The sequence below is a fragment of the Barbatula barbatula genome (assembly GCF_947034865.1).
Source record: "Barbatula barbatula genome assembly, chromosome: 5".
Classification (NCBI taxonomy): Eukaryota; Metazoa; Chordata; class Actinopteri; order Cypriniformes; family Nemacheilidae; genus Barbatula; species Barbatula barbatula.
In genome coordinates this window covers 26,042,228-26,067,028 of record NC_136769.1, presented here as the reverse complement: position 1 = coordinate 26,067,028, position 24,801 = coordinate 26,042,228, and the positions used below count along the sequence as shown (strand labels likewise).

Below are 24,801 nucleotides of genomic sequence, written 5' to 3'. Positions count from 1 at the left end.
ATGCTCATTGTGAAAAGCGCTCACAAACAGAAAAAGTCATTTCTGCTTAATCTGACTTTTACAAGTTTTTCCTGCTTTCAACATATTGAATCTGCTTCCATTGAGCATTAATGATCAGGTTTAAAACAACCCAAAACCTTTAAGCATGTGTTGAAAGACGGTATGTGTTATGTGTTAGGCCGGTGTGCACCTAAATCTGAGATTTAAAAAGAGAGTAAGAAAATCAGACAATTTTCAAGTAATTTACTATAGAAATACAGTGTTTTGAACATTTATCACTTTTATAGCACCACCTGTTGCCTCATCTCCAGAATATGATGCATGCAATGGGCTTGAGAATCATTGATGTGAAGATGTCCTGCTGCTGCTGAAGAATGATTGGTTGAAATGTTTTTTTATATTTTTAAGGAACAAAAAATAAACATATTCCTCAAATGTCTGGACTGGTTTCTTATTTTGAGACAATATTAAGTTATATATGTTATAGCCACTACATGGCTAAACTCTGCAATTTTGTGCATGTGACTTCAGATTAAAGTGTCAAGTTTGGTAAATGACAGACCCAGTTTAAAACTTCATTATGGCAAAAGATGTTTCTTTCAAATAAAGAAAACAAATCTGACCCAGTGAGCTCCCAGAAGCCTTCAGCTCCTCTCGTCTTTACAGTTGTCTACAGGTGCCATTAGGCATACTACAGGTGGTACAAATGTTGATGACACAAACCTATTGTGATTCTAAGCCAAAGAAAAGTCCAATGTGCAAATCATGGCTCGGACAAAAACAAACAAAAAATCACATTTGGTTGCATGAAAGCTACTGTTAAACTGTGTAATGTTTTTAGCACGATGCAAGTTCTACAAACATGAAATGTTAAATCACTTTTAGCTTTAGTACGTTGTCTCTTTCAGAAATTTACAGTGTTAGACAGGTCAAACAGCAACCACACACATTTTCACTTCATTTTAAAGAACACAACCGGCTAACAGCATCCCTCTCAAGAGAGAAAAAATGATATTTACATGTGTGTGAACTCTTTTCACTCTCTGACACAAATCCATGTACAGAAATAGTTCTGAATGTAATGAACACTAGACATGTGTGTCTGTTCTCCATGTGCCTCGTGTATAAAGCGGGAACGTTCATATTTATAAAAACGGTCTTTGACATGGAAAAGTGCTTGGCACCACGTCAGGCTCTGAGTTGATCTGTTCAGAAGAGCACAAATTCAAGATCATTTGCGATTTATAGATTTCACAATAGGCATTTAACCTTTATGGGGCGTAAGTTTGTTCTAGGAATCACACCTACGCACTTTGAGAAAGTTTTGCTAAATCTTTCTACGCAACATTTTAGAAATGAACCTCCAAACCCTAAAGACAGATGACTAAGAATTGTCAGAAAAGTTCCCTTAACGTTTGGCTGGTAACAAGTTAATGGATCCATCAAATCATTTTCAGCTGGCAATAGTGAGTGAATGTAGAAAACCTCTCTTGGCCTTATGTAGCACCTCCCAGAATGCGTCTCTCTAGGAAACACTTTAATCCATGTTTTAGATGAACACGTTAAATCATGATGTTTAAAACATTCGGGGGGGGGGGGGGTCCTGAGGACTGGGCAACACTGATATAGAGTTTTGCGCCTTTCGTCCTAACGTTCTTTATTTACTTGTTATGTAGATGTTTATTCTTTATATTTGTGACAAATAAACAGTAGATTAACAACTGTTTAAGTACCAGTTGTTTAAAGACACAATGTTTACTGTACTGACTATCATTGTCTTTCTATTTATGTTGCATTTTGTTATTAAGTTATAGTAGCAGCCAGCGATGAAATAAAGCACTGTTTCCATGAGGGATTTGACCTGTTATAGCATCCTCCTGTGACACAAGTCATATCTCGCTCGCTCACTCACTCACTCACTCACTCACTCACTCACTCACTCACTCACTCACTCACTCACTCACTCACTCACTCACTCACACACACAAACACACACACACACACAGAGAGAGAGAGAGAGAGCAGCATTCCTTTGAGTCACACTGCAGTGCTGGTGGACGATGACATTGTGCCTCAGTCCTCAATCACTTTTCTTCAGGATCCTGCAGCATGTTTCCATTCATCCTCTTTCAACTGTTTCTCTACCAGAGTTGTCGTCCTGTGTATGTGGGAGGGGCAGATGGAACCTGTAACAATGACATCATCATTAGATATGATTAATTTAAATACACCGTCTCTGTGATCCATGACAGCACTTTGACTCTGTTGAAACATAAGGTTTGACCTGAATCGCTTTCATTTTTACATCACAGACACCTGCTGGTTTATCACTGATGTGGATAAACTGTCTCAGTTTTTACATTAACACTAATGAAACACTTACACGAGTGTGTCTGACCCTGGTATAGTGAAGGCCATTCCAGAGTTTAGGTGCTACGTACTGTAGGAGATAGCTCGACCCCCTATGGTGGATTTATTTATTCTTCTTTCCCAAAGAATTCTAGGTGTTATCCAGAGTTTTAAGAGCATGATGGATTGTAGTGTGATAGAAGCTCTGTTAGGTAGGTAGGGGCTAAACCCTTTAAGGCTTTATGAGTGATTAAAAGAACTTTAAAGTCAATACGATACTTAATGGGTAGCCAGTGAAGGTTTGAAAACATTGGGGTTATGTGATGGTATTTTCTGGACCTGGTTAGAACTCTGGCAGCTGCGTTCTGAACTAACTGTAGTTTGTTTATTGATGATGCAGGACAAACACTAAGTAGCGCATTACAGTAGTCAAGTCTTGAGGTCATAAATGCATGAATAAGTTTCTCCGCATCAGCAACACACAGAATATTTCATCATTTCGTAACATTTTCTATGGAAAAAGGCTGTTTTTGTGACATTTGAGATATGATTTCGAAATGACAGGTTGCTGTCTAATATAACGCCTAGATATTTTACTGTATTTGTTGGAGTAACGGTACATCCTTCAACTTGCAGTTTATAATCAGAAATATTTGGTTTACGTGTCTTTGGTCCGATAAGTAATATTTCTGTTTTATTCGAATTGAACATTTTACATTTACATTTAGTCATTCGGCAGACTCTTTTATCCAAAGCGACTTACAGACGAGGATCCAGAGTATGGGAGAGTGACTTTTTTCCTTTTTGGGATGGTACCACTAGTCGTTGTTCCTTTGCAGACCGCAGGGATCTGGGAGGAACATAGGTCTGCATTAGCGAGTGAAGAAACGATGGTGCAGACCTGGTGGTGGTCTTGTAGGCCAGGAGCATAAAAGAAGGAAATTACAAGTCATCCAATGTTTTTTATCTTCGATGCGATCTGCTCATCTGGATAGCTGGAAGGAATCATCTGGTCTTGATGAGATATATAGCTGGGTAGCATCTGCATAGTAGTGGAAGCCAATTCCATGATTTTTAATAATGTTTTCGAGGGGCAGCATGTATATGGAGAATAGTAAGGGTCCTAGAACCGATCCCTGAGGTAATCCATAATTTACTTGCGTTAGATTTGATGATTCCCTGTTTAAATGGACAAATTGATGTCTGTCTGATAAGTAAGATCTGAACCATTGTAGTGCCTGTCCCTCAATACAGGTATAATTGTGTAAGCGATCTAGAAGTTTGTTATGGTCTACGGTATCAAACGCAGCACTAAGGTCAAGCAGGACCAGGAGTGAGATGTTACCTTTATCTGATGCTATAAGCAGGTCGTTTGTAATTTTAACGAGCGCAGTTTCAGTGCTATGATGCGATCTAAAGCCTGACTGAAATTTTTTGTGTATGTTGTTATTTTGTAAGAAAGAGCACAACTGAGTGCACACTACTTTTTCTAGTATTTCTGACAGGTAAGGGAGATTTGAAATCGCTCTATAGTTTCAAAGTTCATCGGGGTCTAAGTTTGGTTTCTTGATTAGAGGCTTAATGACGGCCATCTTTAAGTGTCCTGGGTCATGGCCTAGATTAATTGACGAGTTGATAATGTTATAAATGGGCTCAATTGCAACAGGTAGTAACTCTTTTAATAATTTAGTTGGTATGGGGTCTTATAAGCAAGTTGTAGGTTTAGATGTTGCAATAAGTTTAATTAAATCTTCCTGTTTTATAGGTGAAAAAGCTTTTCTTTTGGGGCGATGGTTGGTACTAATTCATAGGACAGACTTGGAGGTTGAGTTTTTACTATTTTGTCTCGTATGTTTTCGATTTTCTCTGTAAAGAATTTCATGAATTCATTGCTACCAATGGTGGAATAACCAGGTCAGGTGATGCTAAATAAAATCCTTGGATTGTTTATGTTATTTTGTATCATGTAACGGAGGTGCTCAGCCCTTTTAGTGACTTTGCTTTTAGTGACTTTTTTTATAACAGTTTGCACTCACTTTTCACACAATTTTAAAGACCTCTAATTTGGTTTGTTTCCATTTGCACTCCAGTTTACATGTTTTTCTTTTAAGGGCGCGAGCGGTGCTATTGTACCATGGTGCTATGTTTTTCTCATTAATCTTTTTTTACTTCATAGGAGCGACAGCTTTTAATGTGTTAGAGAAAATAGGAATCTGCTGATCGGGTTGTGCTGCACTTATACGTGGTTGGTGCTCTTGCCCAAATGACCATGCTCACAGGAGTGGGAGACAGGTCACTTCGGATCTCCTCGTCCCGTCCATAGTCCAGACATGGGGGTTTTGCCCCAACGAGGGTCGGGTCGTGACGGAGAGGCTGACGGCCTCCGTCTGCTACTTTGTCAAAAGACTCAAAAGTCTTCGGCGGTGTCACCAAGCAGCCCAAGCTGTGCTATGGGTGCATCAAGGAAGTGGACCCCAATCTGCGCAGAATTCAGCCAAAGGTGTTTCTTTCGGACAAGAGTGGACATCGTCGGACCCAGTGTGAGTGTCGTCACTTTGGTCGCCCGGAGAGAGAGGGCTGTGGCCGTGCGTAACCACTCCAACACCTAAGCCTGGTGGATCTGCAGGATGGCCATGGCGTGAAGGGTGTAGGCAGTGGACCCGCTGCAATGTAAGCCCTCGACATCAGTGATGGCGAGGACTAACACGCTTTGGAAGGGAGCCTTGGTCGGTGCCTCCAGGTGGCACGTCTGTGGACACAAGTGCACTTCTGCCACGAGAGCATGCTCTACCTGGGGTACCGACATAGCCAGAATCAATGGAAGTCACTTCGACCAAGCCCTTCTGCCAAAAACGCGCCAAAGGGGCGTTTTCGTGAGCTCGTCATGCACTGCCGGGAAATTGACACCGGGGCGGAACGCCGTCCCCCTGTGTTCCGTGTCCAGGTACCAGGAATCCGGCCGTGAACTACGGGGAAGGCACTGCACTGGGTCCATGTCGGCCTCATCCTGGGCTCGGCCGAGCTGCAGGGAGACCTCAGCATTTGCAACCAAAAATCATGTGACCGCAATGCCAGCTGTAGTCCTCATAAATATCTGATTGTGATTTACAGTGCTGTGTTGAGTTCCCTTTCTGTCGGTCTCTCGACGTTGTGTCGACAGAATGGGGTTTGACTTGAGAACCTACCTTCTCTGACTGACTTGAACAGGCCAATGAAAATTGGCGAATGAAATTTGCATGCCGGACTCCGCCCCCGGATATCCGGGTATAAAAGGGAGCCGGCGTGCCGCATTCATTCACCTTTTGTTCTTCGGAGCCTTCGCATCCTGATGCTGAAGACTCTGCAGATACTATCTACGTGTTGCTGGTCTTACGACGTGGTGCAGCGGACTGTCCCTTCTCCTGTGACTTCCCCTGGGCGTCTCGGCAACTGCCAAAGCGTCTCTCTAAAGAGCGAGCCCTTTTCAGGGCTTAATATATTCTTCAGCGCGGCATGTCCCGCTGTGCTCGTGGGTGCGGCGCACTCATCGAGGAAGGGGACGGACACGATGTCTGCCTCAGGTGTCTGGGATCCCAGCATGCTGAGGCAGCATTTGTGGATTCATCTTGCCCGCACTGCGGGCAGATGGTGATTCAGACGTTGCGGTCACGGGTAGCTGTGTTCTTGCGAGAATCAGCCGCCACCTCGAGTGCTTCCCGTTCTGCGGCAGCAGCGGCATCAGCCCTGCCGTCCGCTTCGGCGAGCACCGAGGGTGATCGGGGAATTACCGTGAGCCTCAATCCGTCAGCCACCGGCTCGCGGACCGTTCAAGCCCCGCCTCGCTCATCTGACCGTCCCGGAAAAGGCGGTATGCCGCCTTGTTCCTCCATCACGTACTCGGACATGGGGCGTGACGACGATGAGATGTCGCTCGCAGCATCGGAGGGCGACCTCCTGGCATCCGACCTCGACGATTCCTTGGAGCTTCCTCCCCCGGGGGGTCGAGCTCAGGATGAAGCGGACGTCGAGATGTCAGCCATGCTTTCCCGGGCCGCCGCGAGTATTAGGCTGCCAACGCTCGCGGTTGGATACGTGGTATCTTGGGGCCGGCCGTGACTCTAAGCCACGGTCAGCACCGGTACCATTCTTCCCGGAAGTGCATGAGGAGCTCAGTCGGACCTGGAACGCCCCCTTTTCGGTGCGTGCACGTCAGACTAGCTCGGTCGCCCTGACTTCCCTCGATGACGGGGCAGCTAAGGGCTATGTCGGCATCCCTCAGGTGGAACGTGCAGTCACGGTGCACCTGTGCCCGCAGACAGCTGCCACCTGGAGGGATCGACCAAGGCTCCCTTCCAAGGCTTGTGAGTTTTCGGCATCGCTGGTGTCGAAGGCTTACAACGCTGGGGGTCAAGCTGCCTCGGCTCTTCACGCCATGGCCATCAGGCCAAGGCGTTGAAGGAGTTGCACGAGGGAAAGTCCGACCCGGGGCTAATGCAGGAGCTCCGCACTGCCACTGACCGCGCTCTTCGGGCGACGAAGGTGACGGCGCGAGCCCTGGGTCGTACGATGTCCACACTGGTGGTCTAGGAGAGACACCTTTGGCTGAACCTTGCGCAGATGCGGGACGCTGAGAAGGTTCGCTTTCTCGATGCTCCCATCGCGCAGGTTGGGCTGTTTGGTGATACGGTCGAGGGCAGCAGTTCTCGACTGTACAGAAGCAGACGGAGGCGATCCTGCCCCGCCGCGACCCGGCCGCCTATCGTCCGTCGAGGTCCCGCGCGGCGTCTGCTTCCCAGCAGCCCCGCCCCTCTCCGACTCAGACTCCGGCTCCAGCGCCCCCTGCACAGGCGGCCCCCCGGGAAAGGATGTCGAAGAGGCGAGCACCATCCCGTCACCAACCTCCGCGGAAGCAGAAGTGTTCTGACGGGGTAAACCCAGGGAGATCGAGTTCACCGGGCCCGACGCAAGCAACTACATCGCTAGAGGGTCGGACTGGGACGGTGCCTGCCCCGTCCCAGCAACACCAGCCGGGCCCCTTTCAGGGCCTGGTGCCCACATTCTCGCAGAAAGAGCTTTCTCTCTCTCTGGGTCTTTCTCACAGCCGCTCTCACCCTCCGCAGGACGGTGCTCGGCAACCCCACGTTGTGCTCCGGCGAGACACATGGTTGGGTGTAACTCTCAGTGGCCACCAGCACCCTCAGTCAGACGGTGCGGTGTGCCGCGATATCGCCCGACAGGCACCTCGGCAGAGCCGCTCTCCTCCCCGGGGTCCCCCACGACGAGGGAGCCATACTGCCAGCCATCGAACCATCCCCCACGGGGGCAATGAATCAGATCGAACCTCTGGTCCCCCTGTCTCGGTACCTGGGAGCCTGGTTGGCTCTTCCCAGACCAGCGCGGTGGCTAGAGTGAACGATCTGTCTCAGCTATGCGATTCAGTTCGCCAAGCGCCCACCCAAGTTTCGGGGCATCCTCTTCACCTGAAGGGCAGATGCTCCCGTGCTTCGGGCCGAGGTCGCTACCCTTCTGGCGAAGGGGGCGATCGAGCTCGTCCCTCTGGCCGAGATGTACTCCGGGTTTTACAGCCCGTATTTCATTGTCCCCAAGAAAAGTGGCGGGCTGCGCCCCATCTTGGACCTGCGTACCCTGAACAAGCACCTACACAAGCTGCCGTTCAGGATGCTAACGCAGAAGCGCATTCTGATGTCCGTCAGGCGTCAGGATTGGTTCATGGCGATCGACCTGAAGGACGCATACTTCCATGTGTCCATCCTCCCTCGTCACCGGCCGTTCCTACGGTTCGCTTTCGAGGGACAGGCATATCAGTATCGCGTCCTCCCATTTGGTCTGTCCCTGTCTCCTCGAGTCTTTACGAAGGTCGTGGAGGCCGCCCTCACTCCCCTCAGGGAGCAGGGGGTGCGCATACTCAACTATCTCGACGGCTGGCTCATCTTGGCGCACTCGCGAGATCTGTTGTGTACACACAGGGACCTGGTGCTCCGGCACCTAGACCATTTGGGGTTACAGGTCAACTGAGAGAAGAGCAAGCTCTCCCCTGTGCAGAGCATCCTCTTCCTCGGTATGGAACTCGACTCTGTCTCCATGACTGCACGTCTTTCTTCCGAGCGTGCCCAGTCAGTGCTGACCTGCCGGTGGAACTTCAGGCAGCAGCCAGCGGTCCCGCTGAAACTTTTTCAGAGGCTCCTGGGACACATGGCGTCCTCGGCGGGGGTGGTCCCCCTCGGGTTGATGCACATGAGACTGCTACAGCACTGGCTACAGAGCAGAGTTCCTTGGAGTGCGTGGCACACCGGCAACAGGCGCGTCGCGATCACGCCCTTCTGCCGGCGCACCCTAACCCCGTGGTCTTCAATGACCTTTCTGCGGACAGGGGTCCCTCTTGGGCAGGTTTCGAGGCGCGTCGTGGTGACGACAGACGCCTCCCTGCAGGGTTGGGGTGCGGTGTGCAACGGGCACGCAGTGTCGGGTCTCTGGACGGGCCCTCGCCTGCGCTGGCATATCAATCGCCTAGAGTTGTTGGCGGTGCTGCTTGCACTGAGGAGGTTCCTTCCCCTCGTGCAGGACAAGCACGTGCTGGTCCGGTCGGACAGCATGACTGCCGTGGCATATATCAACCGACAGGGTGGTATTCGTTCACGGCAGCTATCGCAACTCGCCCGACGCCTCCTCCTGTGGAGCCAGCAGGTGACGAAGTCTCTGTTAGCCACTCACATCCCGGGCGATCTGAACCAGACAGCCGATGCGCTCTCTCGTCAGTCGACGCCCCGCGGAGAGTGGCGGCTCCACCCCCGCGCAGTCCAGCTCATTTGGGTGCAGTTCGGGCAGGCACAGGTGGACCTGTTCGCCTCCCTGGACACCACCCATTGCCCGCTTTGGTACTCCCTGACCGAGGCCCCCCTCGGCACGGATGCCTTGGCGCACAGCTGGCCGCGGGACAAGCGGAAGTACGCCTTCCCCCCAGTGAGCCTCATTGCACACGTCTTGTGCAAAGTCAGGGAAGAGGAGCATCAAGTGCTACTAGTTGCGCCTTACTGGCCCAACCGGACTTGGTTCTCGGAGCTAATGCTCCTGACGACAACTCCCCCCTGGCCGATTCCCCTGACGAACGACCTTCTTTCTCAGGGGAAGGGCGCGTTATGGCATCCGAGACCAGACCTCTGGAACCTCCATGTCTGGCTCCTGGACGGGACGAGGAGACCCTGAGTGGTCTACCCCCAGCGGTGGTGGAAACCATTACTCAGGCTAGGGCCCTGGCCACGAGGCGGTTATACGCATTGAAGTGGCCCCTCTTCTCGTCCTGGTGTTCTTCTCGTGGAGAAGACCCACGGATATGCTTGATCGGGAGCGTGCTGTCCTTCCGGCAGTCGAGACTCGAGAGCAATCTCTCCCCTTCCACGCTGAAGGTGTATGTAGCCGCTATTGCCGCTCATCACGGACCAGTTAGTGGGAAGTCTCTGGGACAGCACGACCTGGTCATTAGGTTCCTGAGGGGCGCGAGGAGGCTGAATTCAGCCCGTCCGCGCTCCGTTCCCTCTTGGGACCTCAATGTGGTCCTGGCGGGCCTCCAGAGGCCCCCCTTCGAGCCCCTCGGAGATGCCGCTCTTTCTCGTCTCTCGATGAAGACGGCTCTCCTAGTGGCGCTCCCATCAAGAGGGTAGGGGACCTACATGCATTTTTCGTGGCCACGGATTGCCTAGAGTTCGGGCCTGATCAATCTCACGTTATCCTGAGACCCCGGCCTGGCGACGTGCCCGAAGTTCCCACCACTCCCTTTCGGGACCAGGTGGTGAACCTGCAGGCGCTCCCTTCTGGGGAGGAAGACCCAACCCCTTCCGTGTTGTGTCCAGTGCGCGCGCTGCGCCTCTGCTTGGACCGCACGCAGAGCTTCAGGAGCTCTGAGCAGCTTTTTTGTCTGTTTTGGGAGGTCAGCACAAGGGGAGGGCTGTCTCCAAACAGAGGTTGGCGCACTGGATCGTGGACGCCATCAATGGCTTACTGATCACAGGATCTCCCGTGCCCGCTTGCAGTGAGGGCACACTCCACCAGCGGTGTGGCCTCCTCGTGGGCACTGGCTCAGAGCGCCCCTCTGGCAGACGTATGTAGAGCTGCGGGTTGGGCTACGCCCAGCACCTTCGCGAGGTTCTACAGCCTCCGCGTGGATCCGGTATCAGCCAGAGTCTTACGAAGCACCGCCAGGTAAGTCCGGCAGCCGGTGGGCGTACGCCTGCGATAGCGCCCCTCCATAGGTGAGATGCGGCGCTATCTAGCCTCCCCTCTTCCCCCCACGTGGGTGAAGAGTAGGCATTCCATCCATCACTAAGCACTCCTCGGCGGCGGGCCCGGCGGAGCGGCCCTGCCTCCCTTGGCCTGTTTCTGAGCTCTAGCAGTGACTCAAACAAGGCCTAGTGCTCCACACGTAGTAACCCCCCCACAGGGCGGTTCCGTCTGTTGTCTTTTCATGAATGGCTCTCAATCGATGGCCCATGACCTCTCCCAGGTGTACTTCACCTGCTCGCGACACCCTCTCGTGTCTGCATGTCTCCCGAGTGCTCTCCCCTATCCGGTGAGACCGTGTGTGAATCTCCACTAAAGCTCCTCCCTGTAGGAAGTGGTCTCCGTAGCGCGTTTTCCTCAGGGGGGAATGACGCTTCCCAGTGGCCCTTACGGTGCCGGGCGGCTTCTCGCTGTTTAGAGAACTAGGCCGCCGTCCGTGACGGCCGGTGGAAGGGGCTCCCATCTTTTTAGGAAAGCTCTGGACTCCTTCCCTTCCACTGGAAGGTTGCAATTCATGCTAAAGCGCTCACGTCTGACACGCCCAGGCCAGTCAGCGTCGCTTTGCGAGGAATTTTGACGCGGCACAGCGCTGTGGCGTTTTCCGAGGAACCCCATACTGTCGACACAACGTAGAGAGACCGACAGAAAGGGAACGTCTCGGTTACGTATGTAACCTCCGTTCCCTGATGGAGGGAACGAGACGTTGTGTCCTTCATGCCACAACACTGGCCGCCCGCTGCAGCAGTCGGGGCAAGATCCTCAGGCTCCTCAGCACAAAAGGTGAATGAATGCGGCACGCCGGCTCCCTTTTATACCCGGATATCCGGGGGCGGAGTCCGGCATGCAAATTTCATTCGCCAATTTTCATTGGCCTGTTCAAGTCAGTCAGAGAAGGTAGGTTCTCAAGTCAAACCCCATTCTGTCGACACAACGTCTCGTTCCCTCCATCAGGGAATGGAGGTTACATACGTAACCGAGACGTTTTATAATGGTTATACTGTGCATTATACTTATTTTAATGGAGAATTGCTCCAATCATGCATAAAATGTAATCATTAACGCACAGATTAAATCACAAATTAATTTAATCCTGCATGTGAGGGATGATTTTTTAAATAAATAACACGATTTGGTCATTAGGACGTGCTCATCTCGTCCCTGAAACGGTAATTGGCACGTCGTGGCAATGAATAAGGTCCGGTCCAGACACGTCATCACAACATAACTGTTAGCTGGGTATCTGGTTCGGGATCGCGTGTCTCAAATGCTGATAGGTACGGTCATTATACAGCATCTAACTATAGGCTATACAAACTATACACAAAGCCTTATCATCATGTCCGGAAAAGAAGTCGGTAAATTGGCGTAAAATCACAGGTTGTGCACCACATGAAATACAGATGTGGGGAGATCATTTCTTTTTTTTTTGTAATATATTTTATTGATTTTACATAACCAACAACCAAACAAACCCAGCTATTACCAACATACAAAACATGGGGAAATTATTCACACACACAAATTTCACAACACATGTTACATCACATAATCTACATTATTGTTTACAACAAAACACATACATGAAGAAAAATAAATAAAAATAAAATAAATAAAGGGGGAAATTGAACCAACTCGACTCTGAGCCCATTTAAATTCTCATGCAAACTGTTTTAGTTTGCTGTAGTAATAGTTTTAGAATATACAGTCTTCTGTATATGTATAATAAAACTTACTCAGTCCTTAGCGAACCGGCAGATGAGAATCACAGACCGGAGTCATCTTCTGACTCTATTTCAGCGTATTGAGAAAGTTTTCTGCACCTTTCTGCGTTTCAAATTTGTGCTGCGTGCCGTTGTGGTTCACGGTGAGTGTAGCCGGGAATCGCATGCTGAAACGGATACCCTTGTCAATAAGGGCTTGACATACGCTATTGAAGGCGCGTTGTCTCTCTCGAACCGCAGTAGACAGGTCCTGGTGAATAAGGATCTTCCTGCCTTCGTACTCCAGGTTCGGCTTCGCCCTCAGTGCTGCCATTATCCTGGGTTTGTCTCTGGAGTTGTGAAGCTTAATAATCACCGGACGTGGACGCGTGCCCGGTCGATCTTAATACGGCATTTAGTACCGGGGCTAGCCTCTAAGCCGAGTACAGTCGGGAGCCAAGATTCAAAGAACTGTATAGGACGTTTCCCCTCCGTGCCCACTTCCAGATTGAGGATACGGATATTGTCCCGCCTGTACCGGTTCTCCATATCATCCTGTTATCTGCCATTAACTTAATTTTCTTTTCTACTTCAGCGACTCTTAGCTCCAGCCCGGCCACTGTATCTTCCACATCCAAAACTCGCTGCTCCGCCGCGGTGATGCGTTTGGACTGGCTCTCCAAAGTTGAGGAATTTTTTTCTAGAGTCTTTGAGAATTTAGAGAGCTTTTCGTCCATGGCATTAGTAAAACTTTGAGTTACCTCGCGGATCAAAGTCGCGGTGTCCGCAATAGGCAGAGGCCCATCGTCTTGCAATGGAGAGTCGCTAGCTAAGCTAGCATTAGCAGCTGAAGTATTTGTCAACTTCCGTGACTGAATTTTCGTCTGTTTCGACATGGTTAATCGTCAGCAAAGTTCACTTTCCATCTTGGACTTTCCAAAAATCTTTTTGGACTTTCCAAAAATCACCTTGCTATTTTAAGCTAAAATGAGTGTAGTAAGTTGCAGGAAATCTAGTTAATATTGTGTGGGAGCGGGAGCTCAGCGAAAATACGTCCTCAGCCAGTCACAGTCACGTGCCCTCCTCGGGAGATCATTTCTAATCACCCCAGATAATACTAATCCCGTGTGAAATGGATTTATGCTGTGTGAACAGACTAAAGTCCGCGATTGGTCTCATCAGCAACAACGATGAGACTGCATACAGGGAGGAGGTCCGGCACCTGGCCACATGGTGCTCAGACAACAACCTGCTCCTAAACACCTCCAAGACAAAGGACATCATCGTGGACTTCAGGAAGGCGAAAGGAGGCACACACGACCCCATCCACATTAATGGGATGGCTGTTGAACGTGTTTCCAGTTTTAAGTTCCTGGGGACTCATATTCCGGAGGACCTGTCCTGGACCACCAACACCTCATGCCTGGTCAAGAAGGCTCACCAGCGTCTCTTCTTTCTGAGGACACTGAAGAAGAACCAACTGTCTTCAACTATCCTGGTGAACTTCTATCGCTGGACGATAGAGAGCATCCTGACCAACTGTGTCACAGTCTGGTACGGGATCTGTTCTGTTGCTGAGCGCAAGGCACTGCAGCGGGTGGTGAAAACAGCCCAGTGCATCACAGGGACTACACTTTCTCCCATTGAGGACATCCAGAAGAAACGCTGTTTGCGTCGAGCTCGCAGCATTCTCAAGGACTCCTCTCACCCCGCTCATAGACTGTTTACTCTCCTGCCTTCCTGTAGGCGCTTCCGGTGCCTCCGGACAAGAACCAGCAGACTAAGAAACAGCTTTTTTTCCCAGAGCTGTTTCATTATTGAAATCTGCCCCCCACTGATTCCACTACCTCTCTTATCTTTAACTACAATGCTGCTATAACATTGCCATGCATGACTGAACTGTACACACCAGTACTTCATGTTATCTGCTCTACCGGACTGTTTACACACACACAGCATCATAGCACTCTATACTGCTCACTTGCACACCAGAAATATTATACTGAATGCTCATTTGCACTAATGGTCCAATTTCATAACTGCATCTACTCATCTACTGCACTGTAACTTCAATTACTGCATTAACTAATCTACTGCACTGTAACCTTATTAACTGCATTAACTCACCCATTGCGCTGCAACTTTAATAGCTAATGTCTATAATGTATGCACACTTAAGTCACTTACACTATTGTTTAGTCTAAATTATTATCTGTTCATAGCCAACTGTAAAATATTTTCATAGTCCATGCCCACTGTATAATATTTTCCTAATATTGTCAGCTGTGGCCTGGTGGTTAGAGAGTTGGGCTTGTGATCAGAAGGTTGGAATCTCAGTGCCAGCAGGTCATGACAGAAGTGCCCTTGAGCAAGACACCTTACCCCTGATTGCTCTGCAGTAATGTGCCACTGTAAAAAACTACTTGTAAACCGCTTCGGATAAAAACGTCTGCCAAATGAATAAATGTAAATATTGTATTCTGTATTTATTCTAACTGTATATCCTGCACTTGCTAACTGCACTTCTGGTTAGACCTAAACTACATTTCGTTACACTGTACTTGTATATGTGTAATGACAATAAAGTTGAATCTAATCTAATCTAAAAATATCGACTGTATGACCAACATGATTAAGTGCCAAAAGCCAGAATTAAAGTCTTGTGTCAGACGTATGCCGTAGCCTGTTAACGTAGGTCGTTATACGATTTATACTATTGTCCCCATTAACAAGCAATGACCACTAGTCGTCAGTGTCCACATGTTGTAACCAAGACGAGAGCCGGAGGAGAAGCAGCTTGTTGTGTATGTTGACAGAGAAGCATTAGGAGTGATTAGTGACTTTTGTTGCGGCTTTGAGTTGTTAAATATCGAAGAACAAAGAATTGATTTAATTCATTCGGAAATACGTATGATTAAACTCAACACTTTTACAGTTTTTTGACGTGAGGGAGAAGTAAAAGCAGACCAATCACAGTGCTTGCAGCCCGTATAGAATTGGGTACTGCTTTGTTGAACTTGGGAGATCTTGTGCGTTAAGTTTTATGGAAAATCACAAAAACGTGAAAAAAAAATAAAAAAAGAAGACAGCCCACAGATGTTCCTTGGTTGTGCACAGTTTGTCATATTATTAAGTTGCCATTTTCTCACTGTCAGACGAAATCTGTACCCACAATGTGTTTGTGTCGCCCTCTATTGGCCAGCAATCACTGGAAAAATTCCTTTACAAAAAACAAAGCAAGTTGTTATTTTAACTGAAGAGTCGTGTTAAAAGGTGTATGAAAACAATGAAAAAATATGCAAGAAAAAACCAAGACGAGGCAGAAACATACTGAAACATATTTGATAGCAGAGTTGAGGAGAGATTCCTCATTGACAACATTTAGCTGTTTTGAAAGTGTACTGTAGCAAATCACGCCGTTAAAGTGACTTTTTTCATGTTCTGACTTGTTTGATTCTTGACCAACAGTTACTGAATTCCCATTGTAACTGCACTAAAGGCAAAAAAGATTGCGGTCTTCGATTAAACCTGGACACAGCACATGATCAAATAATAGACTTTATATAACTTGGACGTAGTGTCTGTGATGTCACCCATAGGTTTCTGAGGAGCTGTTTTGAAGCTTAAAGTGGGCGGAGCCGGCTGTCACCATCTTAGCACCGTGTCACTCTTAGATAATCGAAAATGGGCAAAGAGGTGGGGGACGTGGTTGGAGCTGAGGCGCCTGTTTGGCTGAAACACACTTGTCACTCAGGTGGCCACGCACCTAATTTTAAGGCTTAATATAAGCTTTTTATTCCTCCTCCTCAAAGTTGTCATGAAGGGTCAAATAACCTATATAGATTCAAATCATGTTTGTATCAGGCTGTAAACATGTTTATTTTTTTGCTGTAAGGTTAACCATTCTAACATGGGGCTCAATGAGATTGTGCTCTGTTTTGGAGCGGCCAGTCGATGAATTGCAGTTTCAGTCACTTCCTCTTCACGAGAGAGATATGACGGTTGCCGCTGGATTCAAGTGTGAGACCACAACAAGACAGAATTCACACTCCTCTTATTTCCACTGAACATCCTGAAGTTTCTGTCTCTGAAAGGTGAGGAAGTGAAGTAAAGAAGCATTTGTGTAGATGTACACTTTTGGACTAATAATAACTAGGCTAATATTGGATGTTGATTAGTGATGTGAATATGAATTCACACACAGTATAGTGTTTCACACCTGCTGCTCGATGAAACGCAAACCTCAAACAATGTCAACTGCTCTGTCAAGTGAACATACAAAATGTGAGCAATGTTTTAACTTACTGAAAGGCCCAACGCTTCTGAAGGAGCCAGTGAGGAAAGCACAGGTCAGGTCACACAACACACACTGTAACTGTGTTTTCGGTGGTTTTGCGCTGTGCTAAGCGTTACAGAAACACAAAGTGCAGTGAGACGGGCTGAAATATCGCTCTTGTTTGCGTGAACGTGAGCTGAGCTTTTTAAAGCCTCTGGCTGCAGAGCTGCATCGTTGACATGTTTTCTTCTATTTATAGATGAGGTCAAAGCAAAGATCTCATCTGTATGACATCATACAATTGGATTTCAGTGGAATGTTATGTTCTTGGGACATTTCTCTGGCGGTGAGCTAATGATCCACACAGAAGGCAGTACGCTTTCTTCATTAGGGCGGTTGATATACTCACTGCTCCTCCATTGAGTATCATGGTCATCTCAGTGGGCTGGTAGACATTACTTCTGAACGGGGCGCTGGGTCTGGCTCCTGTGCTGCCGTTATGATGACTGCCACTTCTCAACCCTACAGCACACAACACAGGTTACAGCATCTCATCTCAACTTATACATTTACATTCTAGTAAACTGGTCAGGAAACACAGCATGTTCTGAAGTTGTAACGGATACGGACCATCCGCAAGAATGTTGATGTGTGTGTGTGTGTGCGTGTGTGTGTGTGTGTGTGTGTGTGTGTGTGCTTTTAACAAAATAAACAAGCAATCTTTTGAATTATAATCTCATATGTTATTTATTTATTCGTAAGGGAGTAATGGTTTTAAGGCAAACCGGCCGCATGAGTCACAGACCTTCAAATTTTCAATAGATTCCAGACAGCTGTGTAATAACATACATTTTTATTTGGGAAAATTATTAGCACAATAATAATTAGAAAAATCAGACTTTTCGCAGCTAGAAAAATATTAAATTGGAGTTAAATAGGTTGTTTTTTCTAGTCCTTGAGTAAGATATGTGCACGCTCACCGCCATCACACACTTCCTGCTCTCCTGTTTAATCAGTGGCGCATCATTTAAAAATTAATGCTTGTTTTCTCACTGACTTCCAATAGTATTTATTCTCTTTCTTGATTTAAATGAGAAAATTAATCCAATAATGGAAATTAACAAAATAAATAAATTACAAATATGATTTCAATCATCCATATTGTGTGGGACGATGTGTTTAACTTATTTCAATTAAATTAGATAAACCATTATTTAGTGTGTCGCTGCAACAAATGTGGTCCAGTCCAGATGTGTTTTCAAAACATGCCAGTTTGGTCATTCCATCAATGTTCAATGTCACATCACCACGACAAATGTGTGACCCTGTCTGTGAAATCCCAGCTAAAGTCTTATAACTAACATATACTTATAATAATGCTGAGACAGCAAGCGTCAAAGTTTGATTTTAACAATTCCTTTCACTATAATTTCAATCTTTGAAGTGTCCTTACTCAGTCAATATTAAAGAAATCAAGATTATATTTACACAGGATGTTCTTTACATTGTATAGATGATGATGATTTTAGGTAGAAAACAGTCAATTTTCAGATGGGTTTTCACAAGCAGACTCGTAACGCTGCGATTGTTCAGTTCAGATACATCATCACCACCTAACTGTGTTAACTGGAATTGTGCCTGTGTTTACCTGCAGTGTTTTCATCAAAAGCGTATCCCTGGTTGTCCACAAACTGCCTGTGTGAAAGTGGGATGTCTTCTTCAAGATTGACCTCCCTCATGCGTGACGAATTCTGGGACGTGTCGAAATAATCTGGAGCCAGAGGTTGAGGTGGTGATCGCAGACAGGCATGGGCTTCAGGAGCAGCGTGACACAACAACAACAGCCATCCCTGTGCCACCAGCGCCACAGCCAGTGCTGGTTCATCCCAGTCCGGAGACTTGCCGAGCGCTTTGTTTCCATAGACGTAGAAGCCGACCCAAGCCACCCACAGTAGAATGGACATTAGGCAGGAGACCAGAAGCCACACAGCATTACACTGCCACTTTCGCGTTTTCCCGCACAGTGCTAATCCAGCACTTATTAGAGCGGCCAGCAGCAGTGCCAGCACGTAGGAACAGGCGAGCGTAAAGTCCAGAGGCTGGTATTGACATGCTGGGTGACCCTCCTGCTGCACCGTTAGGAGGAGCCACTCGGCAGCGATGATGCCCTGAACTGCTGTCAAGCCGAGAACTAATCCAGCCAAAGCGCACCCACCCGGGGTACGAGATTCACGAGCGAGCCTGCGCAGCCTAATACCTTGTGCCAACATGCAGGAGAAACAGAGGGAAAAAAGAATGCCCCACAGTATGCGCCGCACCACGCAAAGGCTCTCGTCGGGCTCAATAAGGTATCCGAAGCTTAGTCCAAACAGGCCGATGATGCCAAACAACAGCAGGAGAATCGAACCGATGCCGCTCCGCTTCTGTGCCTCACTCACAGAGTGCAGGCGACACAGCAACACCAACACCAGCAAAACAGCAGCTAACACACCAGACGCTGCTACGGCCTCCACCACCACGCCCCACATGACATCTAGGTCACATAAGAGAGTGTAGGGTCGTGTAAGACCAAGCCCACAGCCCCACGGAACAGACGGCTTCTCATCTTGAGACAAACTCATCTCCAGCCCAGCGAGGAGCATGAACAGCACATAAAATAATGACATCTAAATGAGAAAAAAAACAGCAAAAGAAAGTCATGTAATACACTCTGATGATTAATATAGATAATGAAAAGTAAAGGCCCCAAAACAGATCCCTGAGGAACAGCCCTTCTGCAATCTGAAAAGGTCCTATCCATTAACATCCGTTGTAAACTAAATGTACTGTTTAGCGTGTTGACAAAATGTTATATGCTCCCCTACTTCTTGTAAGTTGCTTTGGATAAAAGCATCTGCCAAATGAATAAATGTAAACATCCAGATACACACAGTCCCCCCAAAAACATTCAGACCCTTTAGTATACACACTGATGGTCACTGTTTTAGATCTAATGATGCATCTATTTTTGAATACTCAACATATTGTGCCATCTTTTCCGACCTTGAAAATTACGAGTCAAATGTTTAACAATCTTTCTATAATATAAATAACTATTGCTCTGATATTTTACTTTCCTAGTACAATGACTTTGAGATCATTTTTAAGTGTGATTTCAGTGACCCTTACAGTTTTGGGGGTAAAACATCCTTGTTAATCATAGCTGAAAAACTCCAATCCATTTGCACGCTACATGCAATATATTTTGGATTAGCCTGTTAATACAACATTTTCAATGGGGGATCAACTAGAACTCAGAAAAATGCTTCTTTTTAGGAAACTGTGTCCAATGTGATTTCTGTGCATGCAAAGTCAGAGTGCTAGGTTTACATCTTACCTTAGTGAGATATGTCCAGTGAAGGCAGCTGCTGTGTTCAATGTGGATTCTGCAGAGAAAATGTTAAATTCATGGTACATATCCAAGTCTGTAAACCTATGCTATACTTTTCATGCTACTGGTTAAATATGAAAAATCAAACAGATAGTGTTACGTGTTTTTATTTGTGACACATGTCAACACTTTAGAAAACGTTAGTTTTCTATGAATGCCAGCAAAAATGATTTTAATTCAAATGCAGACACAAGGGCTGAATGATATCCCATGAAATGTAATATCGCAATTTGATCAAATTCGATCAGCGTTTGACATCAAAGTACAATGAGGGCAATTCAAAAGCAGTCGGCTCTCTAAAACTGGAACTGTATCATTTCCATTTCCTGAATGAGTGATTCGGTGGCTTGACGTCAATGTGTCATGAAAATGTAACTTTTTAGAGTGAAGACAACATTTGTTTTGTTTTCTTTCTTTAGAGACTGGTCAGGATAAATTGAATAATCCAGTCAGGGCAGCCTGTTGAGTATTTTAACGTCAAACAGATTGGCTGTGTAATATTGCATCTTCAAATATCACATCATTTTCTATATTAGACAGTTGGCTTTATGTGCTTATTATTTGTAACATGTTGAACTGCAGGTTTTCTTAAATATTTCAGTTGTTTCACTACATGCTGTTAGGCCTGTCGCGATAACTACTTTTTGTTGTGCGATATATTGCAGCAAAATTTATTGCGATATGCGATATTATTGCCATTTTAAGATGTTTAATGCTACTGATTATATAATGACAGTATTACAATATAATAGCATACAAATGCAAGTACTCTTTCAAAGAACAAAGAACTTTTATTCTTAAGAATAAAACATTGAGTCTAGACATTGTCTAAAAATATTAATTAAAGAAACACAAATAAATAATAATAAATACACCCTTGTTTAAAAAAAGTGCAGTGCAGTTAACAAAAACTAGAACAAAACAGTGTTAAATGTTTAACAAAGTCAGTTTAGACTTTAAAGTGTCTCACAGAGGCAGAGATGCCTCAACAGGCCATATCTGCACATTTATTTATTATTGTCAGGCAGATTCTGAGAAAGAAATGGAGAGTTACGCTATCCGTGATTGTGCACAATTTCGCGCTGTCACGTTTGTATTTGCACTGACGGGAAAAGGCTGAAGATTGCGGCTTAGGCTTAGGGACTTGTTCTTCTTAACTGTCTGTAGTTGCCATGAAACATTTTACAACACAGTGGCTTCACTACTCTTCACCTGTCGCTTTCCGCTGACTCCGCCTCTCACGTGTGTGTGTGTTGATAGACGCGCGGCCTGAAGCCCCGCCTCCGCCACAGAGAGCAGCCGATGCAGCGCATTTGAGTAAAATGCTTGTGACATTTATGTAAAGAATAATATAATTATTATTTTAAAAATCAATCGCAATATATCGGAGCAACAAAAATTATCGCACTCATTTCCATATATTGTGGATACATTCGATATGTTGATATATTGACTATCACGACAGGCCTACATACTATTATTATTTTTTTTGTTATTTGACACAATTTGTATTTAAATGCACTTTCACTGTGCTTTACTTTTTCTACTACTAATGACATATTTGACGGTTGTCCGTGTTAACATTGTACATCAATATTTTGTCTAATTAACCTGCAGGAAAAAGTGACATGGATTGTTGATCCACAATAGTTTAAAAACAGGACTTGACATTAACACTTTTCCATTTATTCGGAACAAGTGACTATTCTGAACGAGAAAGTTTTGCATGGAAAAAGAGTCTGAAAATGTCAATGTAAAAAAATAAATCTAAATGCTTTATTTGTGTTTTAGCCTTTGTGAGATATAATCACACAGAGTCCAACACAGATTATGGAAAAATCAGAGAACATTTATCATTAAATTGGTCTGGTTGGGATATGAAAAAAGGATTGAGACAAGGGGATTTTTAGAAGGTTTTATAACTCTGTTAATGTAAACGTATAATGTCACATACATTTTCTAATTTCTGTCAGTACAACACATTAGTAAAGCAAAAATCTACCTCATAGTTCTAGACTACATCTAGACTAAAGACGCATCTTTTTAATCTCGCATACACTACACTATCATAATATATATATTTCAAAGGTTTAGGCTGCACTAGTTGCCCAGACATGACAAATGCTGTGATGATAGAGCTGGACAAAGGACGTGGCCACTCTACAAAATTTCAGCCGCAATTAGCTTTCTTGTAGCTCAGTGGTAAGAGCATTCCGTTAATAACACATACCTATGTATAAATGTATAGGATAATGCTATGTAAGTCACTTTGGATAAAAGCGTCTGCCAAATGCCTAAATTTAAATGTATATTATTAATGATAATCTGGAAAAAAAAGAAAAAAATTGTTGTTGTGCAAGCACTGTCGAGCTTGTGCAGAGGCAGCAGCTTTTGCCAGAGGGGAACTGGAATCCCCTGGTTAGGCCTGGTCTCCCTCTGAGGTTTATTTTCTCCTCCAATGGAGTTTTGGGTTCCTCGCCACCATTTGCCTGGCCGGGGGGGCTGCTAGAATTTTATAGTTTTATTCTATTAACACTTCATATAGGAATTTATTGTGTGTCTGATATTTGACCTGTGTTTTCACTTCCATAACCTTTTATGTTTTGCATATAGTTAATATTTTCAGTACAGCTGCTTTGTAACAATGAAAATTGTTAAAAGCGCTATATCAATAAAGCTGACTTGACTAGTTATAACGACACCCATACAGTGCTTCTGTGGGTCTATTTATACAAATATATAAGAATGGTTAGTCAAAGTGTTTAATTATCAAAATATCACAGCGTAAGAGCTTTAACAAACAGTGAATGACAAATTTACAAGTATATTATGACAACGTGTAATGCCCTGAACAAGTAATGTTGGCTATGGCTAGGCAGATTTCCAGCCTTATCAATATTTTTCAGTTACTCAGAATGTTGTTTTTATTTTTTTTCAGTTCTCTCAAACACAAGAGTGGATGTGTTGATAACAAGAGTTTCTGTCAAGTTCTTTTGTGGTGATGTTTTCCACACCGTGTGAAAGAGGCTAAAGCCAATGCCAAGCTTCATTGTGCACTCATTACCATGGTAACAGCACTAAAAAGCAACCAGACAGAATGAGGTTGGGGTGGTCTTTGGATGCCTGTTCACAGCACATCAACAACAACACATCCTCTACACAAATATTGTGTGTTTGATAGTGTCATGTCATGACAGAAAATGGATCCGATCATGTGATCTTGTGAGGACGACCCCCCCCCCCCCACCACCACGACCCCCGTCAGTGTGTTCCCACTCTTTTGTGCTGCTTCACTCTCTTTCTCTTACATAAGAAGATTCCAGCTCTTACCAGTTCTGCTGTGTGTGTGAGACAAGAACGAGAAGCTCTTTACTGTGGGAATCTTTGCTGTTTTATGCACGCAATCCTGTGAGATCAGGTTTAGATGTTTATGAATATTACATGAAAATGATTTTTGGGCTCTTTTTTATGTTGAGTCTAGTGAAAGTGTGCTGCTCTGTTTCACACAAACAAAACGTAAATGGCTGACAGTGTCCAGGTCATTTCGCTCATACGGCCTGTCTGCGCCCTCAGCGATGGGTTTAAGCTTAATATTTGAATGCTGCACGTGTAACGTTATACTGTGCTGATATCCGCAATAACTCACGCTGTGTATCTTCCCTTCATATCTGTCTGCTGCAGGAATGATTTACAAACACACATGAAGCAGATCTCATAATGACTGATGGAATACACTGAACGAACACGATCTCAAGACAAATGACTTCATGTGTGTCAGAGAATATGATCTCCTGTCACTGAAAATAAACATTTCATTTGATGCCCTGCCCTGTCCAACAATGCAAATCCCATGTGTATGACAAATGAAATGAAGCACAAATGTGTAGAGTTTAGTCCTGAATCACACCGTTTGGTGGTGATATGTGATCATTTGTGTTTTGGTCGATCTGTTCGTCAATCTAAACGCTACACACGTTTAAACACAATAAAGCAAAGGAGAGATCTTTTCATGAACGCATTGCATCATGTGTGATTTTGGCGTGTTTATCTAATGTTATGTGGTGCGAGCACGTACCGTGATGAGAGATCCGAGCGTCTGCTGTGCGCGTTCTTTCAATGCGCGTGTCTGAAATGTCACATTTCGTTTCGTCTCGTGCGGTCGCTGCAGGATTGTGGTGTCGAGCTGCTTGTAAGCGATTATTTCATTTGCTCCCAATTCTTCAGGTCAATGGAGCTGTGGCCAGATTTTCTCTTCATTTGAGTAGGAATGAGACCATCGTAGACAATAAGAAGAGTTATGAAGACAGTGTCAGTCTTCATCAAACCGTCATATCTCTTGTGATGATATATCTCTTCTTTGTTTTAACGGGTTTCTTCTGTCAGACAATCCGCTGCGTTATAATCCCTTCAGCCGCTCGCGCTCATTCTCAGCTGTTCGATTCCATCTATCTGCGCTCAGACCCCGCCCCCACTGTCACTCACACACAAGCCCCACCCACCCTAACTGTCTCTCACACACAAGCACCGCCCCTCACTGTCACTCAGCTCAGGCACGTTTTCTGCAGTGTTCGCTGCACTATGGTGGTCTCTACGGGTATATGACGGTTTCTATTGTTGGGATAGTAAATCTAAATGCCCAAAACGAACAACAAAAAATCATTTTAATGGAAAAAGATGATGGTTCCAGTATAACTTTTGTGATGGTTTCTGCTATTGTTTCAGAGCTGGCGCTGTGGTGGGGCATTAGAGGGCCGTGCCCCCCCCCTAGCGGT

General features: G+C 45.8%; 1 protein-coding gene across 2 annotated transcripts; it reads right to left on the bottom strand.

Annotated features, from left to right (window-relative positions):
* Window positions 1-226: 226 nt before the first annotated feature.
* Window positions 227-24,535, bottom strand: gprc5ba (G protein-coupled receptor, class C, group 5, member Ba). 2 transcript variants are annotated; one of them, XM_079455555.1, is made up of 5 exons: window positions 24,105-24,535; window positions 19,976-20,024; window positions 18,248-19,265; window positions 17,009-17,121; window positions 227-2,186 (listed from the first exon to the last, which is right to left on the bottom strand). In XM_079455555.1, exons 3-5 carry the CDS (start codon window positions 19,263-19,265, stop codon window positions 2,142-2,144), a joined length of 1,176 nt encoding a protein of 391 aa, XP_079311681.1. In that variant the 5' UTR covers window positions 19,976-20,024; window positions 24,105-24,535; the 3' UTR covers window positions 227-2,141. The 2 variants fall into 2 exon arrangements, with proteins under 2 accessions (XP_079311681.1, XP_079311682.1); XM_079455556.1 differs by lacking the exon at window positions 227-2,186 and adding an exon at window positions 16,181-16,410 and having other exon boundaries at window positions 24,105-24,505.
* Between the last annotated feature and the right edge of the window lie 266 nt (window positions 24,536-24,801).

Bases quoted from the DNA above. Each gene is read 5' to 3' on its own strand.
- gprc5ba (XM_079455555.1), bottom strand. From the start codon at position 19,265: ATGTCATTATTTTATGTGCTGTTCATGCTCCTCGCTGGGCTGGAGATG. The intron at 17,122-18,247 runs GTAAACACAGGC...TGTGTGCTGTAG, and splicing joins TTTTGATGAAAACACTGCAG to GGTTGAGAAGTGGCAGTCAT. The intron at 2,187-17,008 runs GTGAGTATATCA...TCATTGTTACAG, and splicing joins TGATACTCAATGGAGGAGCA to GTTCCATCTGCCCCTCCCAC.